Here is an 11,729-nt window from a genome sequence, read left to right as displayed (position 1 = left end):
TAGATTAGTATGGTTAAGCATTTAAAGAGTGGTTTTTGTTAGCCTTTCCAAAAACACAAGTAATAGATTAAATAGCCTGCTTCAAAAATGACTTTGAATTTTGTGCATTACACCTGCCACCATTATCATTTTAAAAAATGTGCTGTGTGTGAACAGTCATTACTGGGACTGAGACTTAGCAAACGGTCACCCTTTTTCTTGAACTGAATTTCATTTTATTTGACAAGGAATGAATGGCAGAGGAAGGAAGTAAAGAAACTCACGTGAAGGAGACGGTGAAGTGGAACCTTTGCCTCAGGCCTCTAAAGGTGATGAAGGACTGTCCAGGGAAGCTGCGGGTGGTCATCTCGCAGTAGGGCTTCTCGTACTCTCCCGGTGGACACTGGCACATGAAACCACCCGCCAGCCGGTTGACACACTTGCCGCCGTTCTTACACACACCGGGTACACACCGGCCTGATGATGCATTCAACTCGCAGTGCTCGCCTATGAGAGAATGGAGGGCAGTTCAGTTTAACAGAGCGTCTGAGCTGGTTTGCATCTGTTGTATGACTCATGTTGGTTGTTTTGTTTGTTTGTTAGTTTTAATTTCAGTCTTTGCTGGGGTTGACACCTTTACTGCTACCTTGGTTTGAGAAGGTGACATCTTCTGTCGACGCTGTTGTCTGTAGATACGAGATGTGTATTGCAATAGCAGTGCAATGCAATGTGAATGATAAATTACCTGTCAGTGCATGATCTCACCAATTTATTTTTATTTTATCTTTTCTGTGAAGCATGCTGTCCACCGTTGACTGACTTATCAGACGTGTCATCTGTTTGGAATCCAGTTGTTTTAACAAGGCCTTTGATTATAAGTCAAGCAGGCTTATACAACAGCGATAACATTACGTTTCGAAGGGCCCTCTTAAAAACCCCCAGTTTAAGAAAAACCCTCTCTCTGTCTGAATGTTAGCAATAACGATAAAGCCCTGTTTATAGCCCCTTTCTGGGAAGTGCAGGTCTTAGCCACAATGTAATTTGGCCATATTTGGAGAGAAGAGAGAGGATGGGAGATAAAAAAGGAGTAGGGAGCATGGAAAGGGAGTGATGAGGGGGGAAAAAACTTGATGGATAGTGGGTGGAAGAAAGGAAGAGAGGAGACGTTGAAGACAGGGATGAGACATTCCTCTATTAAGTCAAATCCGTGGCTGAACTCATGCTGATACTTTTAAACCATATAAAGATCAGACAAATCCTTCTTAGCGTCACTCTAACTTGGGTTCTATGATAATATATCACTCTTGAATTAACACATCACATTCCAACAATTATTTCAGATTAAGTGTTGGAATTGCCTTTTATGCTTCCACTTTCCCTAAACCACTTCTACGTCTACTTAAACTAACCACGTCCAACATTTACCAGGGTTTGCCAGAAGCACATTTACTCATGTGCAAATATCGTGATTTGAACTGATACTGGATGTGTGAATGTGTAGTGTGAGTTGGCCCAGGTATGGTCAAATCCTCCATGAGACCAACCAAACTAACCAGGCTAACCGAACTAGCAGGGAGACTTTGGATCGGCTCATTGTCTACGAGGTCTTCTGCTATCTGGCCTGGGAGTTGCCATAACTTGGAGGCTGCATGTTGATATCAAATCTATTATATTACATTACCTAATTCAGCTGCTTACTGCAGTGGGTCTCACCATGAGAAATTCCTCCTAAATTACATGTGGCTCTAGCTTTGTCCAGAATCAGTGAGTTGGGCCCAGCTTTCTGGCTCGGCTCATATAAATTCCTCCACTAATACACACAACAGACCTCTTTCTGACTGCAATATTATTTGTGATAGGTGCTTCTGTGTCCCATGCAGTGTTGTGTGTCAACCTGATGTCCAGACAAGATCTCTCCACCCAGGACGCACACAGACCCCCAACACCACAGGCTGGAACCAGCTAATGGCCCTTCTCTCCTCAGCATAATCCTTTTTTCCGAGGGTGAATTATAAGGATCTGTTTCCCTGTAATGCAGGAAACCCAAGGAGGACAGAGCGGGCCCCCTGTCATCAGCCCCATAATGGACCCTGATGGGCCCTGACTATCTTGAGTTGAACTGTGACCTTCAAAGGGGGGACAGAAAGAGGCAGGTAAGGGAAATATGATGGGTGAGTGTGGAAGATGGACATGGGGAGCAGGAGGAGAAGGCGAGGCAGGGCCAGTGAGTGACAAAGACAGGTATAATCAGGTAATTACATCAGATAAGATAGAGGAAGAGAAGGAGAGGAGAGGTAGAGTGTTGGGAGAGACAGAGGGAGAGGAGGGATGACGGCTGTCAGAGGCCCTCAAGGCTCTATTAGGGAGAGACAGTCAGTCAGGTATCAGATGTACGAGGGGGAAGTATGGGAGGAAGATCAGTGACATCGGGAAATATTTCGGAAAGTGATTTCAATGGGAATGCTGAAAGCTTCCGAGGCTTCCCATAGTTCATCTACCATGTGAATGCTGTGCAGAGTTACTGTAACTGCCAGCTTCCAGCCAGAGTTTAGAGCTTCTTTGTCCTTTTCTCTAAATCAGTGTAAAGGGTTAGGGGTTAGGGTTAGGTTAAAGGTTGTGGAGAGACCATGGGCAGGAATGTACATCTTCTAACCCGCCTGCTCGTGCGCATACATGGGCGCGTCCTTGTGCGCATGTTAGTAGGCCACAAGATACAAATAACAAAGGGACAGCTCATCAAAACACATCAGGCAGACAGGGAGAAACATTTGGAGCGCTGTTCCTGGCCAATAAACATGATGAAATCACAAGCACAAGACTTTTCCTCAAAAGTCTGAGGACGAGCCTTGTGCTTGTAATATCACTTGCAAAATAAATATTTTTCTATGGAACCTATTTGGTGTACATATTATTCTGTTTCATATCCAGTTCCTGGTGACCTAACGTACTATATACTCACTCTATATAAAAAAAAGATACCACCGGTGAAAAAGGTCCCTCTTACTTGTCAACAATTTTAACTGATCCGAAAAACCTATTTTCCAATTACTTGTTTCTCTAAAAACAATGATAGAGAGACATCACTTACTTTCAAGTAGCACCGAAACCATGTGGTTTAAAGGGCGCCACATTTTCATGACATGTTATACTAGAGTGTCAGAGCTACCACTGTAAACTGTACTGTATTTTCTCCATTTAATGTTCATATTCCACAATATTAAGATGTTAGATTGTTAGATAGATATTTTTTTGAGTTTTAAAGCAAAAATGTCTTTAAAGCTAATGTGGTTTTGGTGAATGGGTTAAGGGATATTTGAGGCGGATCTGGTTTAACCAGTGTAGTCAGCATTCCATAGACCTCTATACAGCAATAAATCTACTGTATGTGTGTGTGTTGTGTGTGTGTGTGTGTGTGTGTGTGTGTGTGGCTATACCTAGAGTATTACAAAGCATGTTCTCCCTCCCTGCACTCACCGGGGTCAACCTCAAGCTACAACAATAGGTAGTGAGAGCTTTTACAACCTGTCAGTGCGGTTTTGCAGTTTTGTAAAAGTCATTAAAGCCTTTGTCAGAAAGAACACGAGCCCTTGCACATACTTATAATAGACTTTCAACGTTTTCTTTGGACAAATATGTCTCTATATCTCCTGTGGTTACTTCAATACACACAGCCTATTATCACATATGTGTAATTTGTATTAAGCACAGTATGGTTTAGTTTAGGAAGAAAAAAAAGACATGGTGAGATATTTATATTAAAAGTTCTTAAGAGGTATAAATAAATATAATAAAGAGGTGTCAAAAGTAATAATTTTTAGTTGCCACCAAGACCATATGCAGCATGAAGATAATTTTAACTCCAAACGGTCACTCATAACCAGTCAATAATTGGGTCTGAGTAGAAAATGATTTACTGAATTTTTATTTTGTGCTTCCGAGTTGACAACTCACCCGTGAAGTCTTCTGGGCACTCGCAGGTGTAGCCTCCCTCTCGGCTGCGGCATGTCCCGTTGTTCTTGCAGGGTCCTGAGTAACAGAGGTTGATCTCGGTCTCGCAGTAGTCCCCTGTGAAACCGAGCGGGCAACGGCAGCGCAGCCCATTGATGGGGTGGATGGGCCGAAACAGAACCGTGTCGGAGGCGATGAAGGGAGGGGAGCTGTCAAACTTCAGCACCGACACACATTTCATGTAGTTCTCACAGGGCTCCCGCAGGCAGATGTTGTCATCAAACGGCAACACCTGGAGAGAAGAAAAAGTGCATTAAAATGTGAGTTCAGCATTTGGAGAATTGTATCATTTTTATCACTTGTGTGAATGTGTATGTGTGAACTTGTGTGTCTCTGTACATATGTTACCTCCTGAGAGGATATCAGCCTGAGCAGGGTCCTGTTGAGGTAGATCTGCTCCTGCAGCTCCTCCGATGGGAAGAACGTCCCTTTACCCGCAGCGCCTCCAGGCTGCATCGCCGAAAAGGTTACGTTGAGGATGGAGCCTTGCACATCAGTGTCGTTTTGGATGTTGAACACGAATACCGCTTCCCGTTTGGTGGAGAGCACAGCTGCAACGCCCTCAAGGAAGAGGCTGAGCAGGGGAGAGAGGAAGCGCTCCTGGGACATGTTCTCCAGACGCACCGTGATGCTGTTGGTCAACATGTCATCAGTGATGATGGTGACACGCAGCGTGCAGAGGGCCACAACGACATGAAGACCATCTGGATGAAAGAAAGGGAAAATATTTGACTGTTAAACACTTTTTACTTGTTGGAAGCTCCAAATGGCATGGTAGAGAAATCATCAAACTTGAGCAACAAAAACACGATCACACAGCACAAACAGGTTCAACTAGTCAGTCTGATAGAGGACTACAAAAGTCAAAAAATGCCAACAAAGATGAAAGGACCCAAACCAGGCCCTTTTGTTTTTAGACATGAGTTCAGGTTTCAGCAAGGTGAGCACTTTATGTGATACAGCGTGTATCAACAAAGCAGAGGAAGGTCACAGTGAGCCAACAACAACACACACTTGAAAGCCACGCGTTTCCAAAGTTTACAAGGTGGCGACAGTGGCGTCAAATAGTTCAGAAATGTCTTTTGAAATCTAGTTATTATTTCAAGATGAAAGAAACCTCCTCTTGTACAAATAATAATGAATTGCAGAACAGCAATACAATAGAAACATGATGATTTTTCCCCCGTAATAGTATGAATATATTTCCGGACTATTGTGTTACATTGAGACTGCCCCTTGATTTACTGCCAAACTGCTCTGTCTTTATGTTTCTGGACTACAACCATACCTTTTTCTTTTAAAGTAAATATAAATTATTAGCTCATCTATTCTTCAGTGGACAGTTTAGGTATCTCAAAGTGGTCTAAATATTGTTATAGAAAGTTTCACTGTATGAAAATATGAATGTACATTTTAAAAAATAAATAATAATACAATTATAATAATGTACAATAATACATTTACCATTCAAAATATGTGGTAATTCTTTAAAAAAAGCAGGCCTTCATTTTATTGATGGGAGATTTTAACTGTAGCTAGCTAGCTAATTAGCCTTAGCTCCATCAGTCTGTTCTGGCTCTGGATGACTTTTTAAATGTTTCCAGCTAACTTGTATGAAAATGAGAAATTGATAGAAGAGTCCTAAATAATATTTAAGATGGCTGCATGCGTGGTATATTGCTAATTCAGTGATGGACAATGATACAAAAAAGGAGTGAGTGTAAAGCTGCTTGTCCCAGGCTAAAAGTTAGCATCTTCAACAGCTGATTCATGTTAAAGACACGGATGAAAAGAAGAAGATAATGTAAAAGATGTATTCTTGCTAATGTAACATGGCAAAGTCACTTCAGGGAAACAACTTCAAACCCAACAGAGCAGTAAGGAGCTGAGAACCTCACACTAAACTTGAATTTAGTGGTTAGCAGCATCTGGGACCGCCCATATAACTCAATACTGGTGGTACCCATACGTGTTGGACCCAGTCCTATCTCTTCTGCCCTCTCCACGCTGCAGCTTAACAGCTTGACTTGTTTACTTTGTAACACTTTTGCCGGTAGATTGAATTAAGTGGTTGCCAGTCGGAGTAGATTCGGTGTGATTCAAGCCCTGGCTTGGAGTAATTGGATCAGTCTAGGATTTCTGCCCCCGGGGAGGGTCGGGTCTGGTCTCATACCTACTTCAGGCACAACTGTAAGCTCTGGTGCCTATGGAAGGAAACAGACGGCTATAGGCTGCAGAGGGCATGGGCTGGGTGAAATACAGCTGACAACAGGTGGTGAGGCCAGATGAAATTCACAGGGGGGATAATACTGTTGAAGCGGGGCGTGGAGATGGGTCGGATTGCACAGCTTTGCTGCACCATACTGAGCACATGAGTGTGTCATATATGTGTGTTTCCAAGGTTGTGTGTGTGTGTGTGTGTGTGTGTGTGTGTGTGTGTGTGTGTGTGTGTGTGTGTGTGTGTGTGTGGGTGGGTTTAGGGGTGAAAGAGTCATGGTGAGTTTCAGCCACAGGTGCACTCTCAGATGGATATGAGGTCATTTCTCAGGACCCTAAAGTCTCCTCACCCACACACACACACACACACACACACACAAACACAAACACAGTCGCACCGTCGATCAGAGCAGGGTGTGGACAGGCCGGCTCATCGGGCTAGTCTCAAGCTAAGTGCTAACCAGACTGGAGGTCAACTCAAACTGCAGTAGGACGAATAACACGCAATGGGAAGCAACATAAGGGTCAATTAGTTCAGTGCAGAGGAAGATTGCTGCTGCTGGTTCATAGCTGTATGGGACATAAATCACAGTGCATGGGTGGCAACAGAGTGACAAAAAGCACACATACAAATGCAGACACACATTCACAAGTCACTCTGCAGGACAGTGACACTAAACAGCAGCTGTGCTGTGTCGCTGCTGCAACGAGCTGGAATAAAGGTGCTCATTCAACGCAGTGCTAACAGACGTATCTGTTGGCTACCGTGTGTGTTTATTTCTCTGCAAACTCCACACCTGTCTCTCCCTGTAGGTCGCAGAAAACACTGTTATCCCAACTTGCCGTCAGAGATCCATCAGCTGAATACACACATCCTGCTTGCATGGACTCATAATGTGGAGGAGTAAAAAATTACACCAGTCGTACAAAGTCACATCAAATGAGAATGTAACCAAGTAGGTCCTGACACAATCTGTTACCACTCGTCCTAACTAAACACAGCAGTGCAGCCCATTCGCTGACATTTATTTATTCTCATTCACACACAAACTACCACTGAAGGCAATGCTCAGTGTATGGCTTTCTCACGATGATGGACATCGGGCTTCGGTATGTATTCTACACACAAGTGCAGCTATTTCGTGACTAAGTAAACTACAGCAGATTAGCACTCCCAATACAGTCAGCGCTCTATTAGATTCTCAGACCGGGAAGGACTTGAACTGTCGGGCACTGTCTGATTGGCAGAGGGCGGCGGGAGAGCAATGACACTACGGAGCGCTGCAAGAGCTGAATCCAAAAATTATCACAGAGTCATGGAAAGATGTGAAGCAGAATTTATGAGGCAGAAAAAGACAGGGGCGGTGCTGAGAAAATCCGATTGAGATTGCATTGGCTGTGCAATCATGTGGCACCGATTATAACTTAAACAGTGCGACATGTCAGTTGTTAAACACTGCTAGAGGAAGGCCATATCGCTTCCATTTCTTGTGCCCAGAATTAATAAAATAACTTTTATTTTACTCATGGAACACTTTTAAATGATAGTTGTTTGTTTCCTTTTCTCTTTCTAGGGGCATGCCAACCCACACTATTTATAGAGCCCACCAGCTGCTAGCATGGGATCACACACACACGAAGAGGATGGGCTGAACCGTGGAAAGGGTGTGTCACAGGCAGACGCCACGGAAAAAAAACATTCTATGTGTGTAAGTATGCTATCTCACACACAAAACACACACACACACACACACACACACACACACACACACACACACACACACACACACACACACAGGCACCCACCAGCACACATGCACAAACAGACACACACAGGTTTTAATAGATGACCCTGCAAGTAAAAACATGAGGTGGGAGCATAAAAGCGTCTGTGTAATCTCAACACTTTTGAAGTATCACGGATAAATCGTCTATTAACTATACACGCTCCCTTATCTCTATTAACCGCACTGGTGATTGAACACATTTACAAGCATGCACACACACTGTATAGCCCTTGTAAAGATCAGCAGTGTTTTATAGCACATTATGATTCGGTTATTGCACTTTTACAGCTTTACAGCACCGACAAATATGGATCTCTGTGTCAAACGCATTAGTTGAAATCAGTTAATTTAGTCGTTTGTGTTGTGCCTACAGTCCATACTGAACTGGGGAAAAGGGCTTTTAGTTATGCTGCTCCTTTTTCATGGAACCAGCTGCAAAATGTGCTAAAACTTAAGGAGCTGGTTTCTATAAACAGGTTTAAATCCTTTCATAATGATGTTGAAGCTGGCTCTTCTGTCTGTACATGCATTGTTTGATGATGTTCTGACTGTGACTCTATTTATATGTTCTCTGTTGTTTTTAAATGATTGTCTGTAACTGTGGAACTGTGTTGCTGCCTGTCTTAGCCAGGACTCTCTTGTAAAAGAGATTTTTAATCTCAATGAGACTTCTCCTGGTTAAATAAAGGTTAAATAAAATAAAATAAAAAAATAGTGTGTTGTAGGCTTGATTAATTATTGACAAAGGCAAAAGGAGATATGTGAATAGGCCACACATTTAGAGTCCAGCATTGTAGGTGGCGAGGGCTGCAGAGGTGATAAGAGCTTTTAATGACCTGTGAAGCAAGTTGCACCAACGACACACTTGTGTTTGTGTATGAGGACAAATGACCACACACCCATGTACGCACGCAAAAAGCTAATAAATTTATATATCAACTGTCAGTGTGCCTCCCTGACCACATAGTTCTATCTCACTCACACACACACACACACACACACACACACACACACACACACACACACATACATACACAGTGGTCTCTGTCTGTGGTTTGTGCTCGTCAACTTAAATCGTTGACATTCACTCTGTCCAGCTGTCACTGTGAGTGACAACCACACACAGCTCGTGACAACACACACACACACACATATTAAAATCACAAAGCTTATTTAGGATATTTCACAATACTTTGAAACTCTGATCATTTCCAAACTTACAAACTTTCCAACCTTCTAAAACAAGCAAATTACAAACATGCTACATGCTACATTACCTATATTTCAAAAAAATATAAGTGCATGTGGCACAAAGACAACTCTGGTGGCCGGCCCCCTGCCTAACTCCACCGTGTCATGTCAACAACAGTGTTTAGTCAGTTAGCGAGAGGGACGGTCAGTAAAACAACAGAAAACAAACAAGACATTTGTAGCTGTGACAGGTTTCAGAGAGGTGACAAGCCCACCAGAGAGACACACTTTACCCCTTTCACACACAATTTCAGCCCTCCCAAAGCCCTAAAATCCAGGCTATGCATTCTTCCCCCGACAATAGGCCACTGCTTTCATTTCATTCATCCTTTTTACCACCACATCCTAGATTTTCATTCTTTCCTTGTTTTTTTATGTGAAAAGGGATCAGAAAACACCAGTTTTTACTTGGAAAATACCCAACCTGGAACTATTCCTTCCTTCAGTAGCCCTTGCTCAGCTGAAGAAGTTATTTCCATCCTGACATTTATCATGACTAAAGAGAATAGTAATTGAGAGCTTAAAATGTTACAAGCTCAGGGGAGGGCTGCCATTATAATGGCAGGAAGCCCATACGACAGGGCATTGTAAAAAACTTTCTCTGCCATTTTTTCACCCCGCAACACTTTTTACTGCACAGTTAAAGTTTTACAGCAGAGCAGCCAATGAAAACTAATGTCAGGTAAAATCCCAGAGAGCACCAGACAACTTTCTCTTTCTCTCTCTCTTTTCCTTTCTCTCCCTCTTTTGAAGAGAAAAGGTTTCAAATATTTGAATCAATACAAAGCCTGTAACCTGAGTGGCTTCCAGCCAATCACTGGGCAGGAACTCAACTGTCAGCTCCACCTTATTGGACACACCTGAACACCCCCAGCCTATCATGAAGGGCAAACAAACAGCAAGCTCTACTTTAGAGACGATCAAAAACTCTTTGAGCAGTTCAGTTTGGCAGCATTTCACCTTCTCTTGCTATTCTTTTCTTCTCTGTTTTCAGTTCCCATTAACACACCTCAACGCTGCCCAAAACAATAACTCTCAATTGCTCTGAGCTCACTTCAATAAAAAATATATCTCATCTTTTTGCTTGCCCTCTCATCACTCTAATCTCTCTTTGTGTGTGCCCATACTCCATTAAAACATTTCAGTTTTCCTCAGAGGAAGCATTGCCCCCCAAAATTAATTACAACTGTTCTGTTCAGAGTCCAAAAAGATGTCAAGTCTCATCTCCCTTTCTCTCTTTTTCACTCTCATGGAGACCAGTGCCAACATCAGATCACATATCAGCAGCCTGCAGACACACTGACAGACATCCTGTATGCTGAGAGCAGAGGGAAATCACCCTGCAAAAATCACACTGAAGTTAGCCCAATCAAAGCACCATCAATCAAAAGACGTAAAACCAGGCTCTGAAGAAATAAAAGATGGACAGAAGAAAAGAGATTAGTGAGAGCAGGAAATGAGGGAGAAATGTCTCAGGGACTGGAGAGCAGATTACAATAGAGAATGGTTGAGGAGCGACTCTCAGAATGACCCTCCTGGGGGACTACAGCTTTGTGCTGGTGAAATATGTGAGTAACTAAAATCAAACTTTCACATCCATTAACTATTAGACAGGTGCAGACCTGATCAAGCTTAGCTCCCAAATGTACTTCCAAACTGTATGACTACATTAATGTAGCACAATCTACTTTTTTACAGGAGTAAAAAGCGTCCATTGGCGACGCCATTTTTACCCCTGCGACCAATAGCAGCGACATTGCTTATGTTGCCTGCCAACTTGGTAGAAATTATTATGTGAAATTGAATCGGATTTGTAAGGTTGAACCATATTTGAAGTGATCTAGGTCTCGTACCACCACATGGCAGCCCAAAGTGGTGCCCTGACTGCATTCTGCTGTGGCAGGTTCCGCCATCGAATCTACTTACATGATGTCACGCTGGTCACAGTTGCTTATATTTCAAATCAGATAATGAAATGTCATTAAAATCTAGTTCTGCTTCTTGTATGAAGATACAAGTGGTGTTATTTATTTAGTAGCAATGATTTCTCAGCTGCCCCACTATGCAATCCTCAAAACAACGATAACACAATTTGAACAGTTCATCTAGCATGACTGTATCCTGAAAGCGATAATTCGACATTTTGGGTAATACACTTATTCTCTTTCATACTGTGGGTTAGATGAGAAGATTGATACCACTCTCATGTTTCTATCCTAAATATGAAGTAAAAGCCAGCTTTATGCTAAATTAGCTTAGCATAAAGGCAGGAACAGCTAGTCTGGCCAGTTCAAAAGGTAACCAGCATGTAATTAACACGTTATATCTTGTTTGTTTAATCTGAACAAAAACTGGGCTATAATAGTATAAAGTATAACACTGGTTTACATATTCCCATCATAAAGTATGTGTTTAATTATTTGGCTTGTTTAGCCATGACTCAGTGTTGATTTACGAATGCAAACAAAGGCTAACCAAGGGTAAAAG

At 42.5% G+C, this 11,729-nt stretch overlaps 1 protein-coding gene across 11 annotated transcripts in view; it reads right to left on the bottom strand.

The window, feature by feature from the left end:
- celsr1a (cadherin EGF LAG seven-pass G-type receptor 1a) overlaps positions 1–11,729 on the bottom strand; it is an 89,936-nt gene that overhangs the window by 47,427 nt on the left and 30,780 nt on the right. For all 11 annotated transcript variants that reach the window (XM_051391791.1, XM_051391796.1, XM_051391792.1 and 8 more), the window contains exons 2-4: positions 4,336–4,691; positions 3,931–4,219; positions 264–486 (exon numbers count right to left, since the gene is read on the bottom strand). In XM_051391791.1, the coding sequence (XP_051247751.1) occupies positions 264–486; positions 3,931–4,219; positions 4,336–4,691 (868 nt within the window). The remainder of the gene's footprint in view (positions 1–263; positions 487–3,930; positions 4,220–4,335; positions 4,692–11,729) is intronic.

The sequence above is a fragment of the Dicentrarchus labrax genome, unplaced genomic scaffold (genome assembly GCF_905237075.1).
Source record: "Dicentrarchus labrax unplaced genomic scaffold, dlabrax2021, whole genome shotgun sequence".
Classification (NCBI taxonomy): domain Eukaryota; kingdom Metazoa; phylum Chordata; class Actinopteri; family Moronidae; genus Dicentrarchus; species Dicentrarchus labrax.
This window is presented reverse-complemented; position numbering and strand designations above follow the sequence as displayed.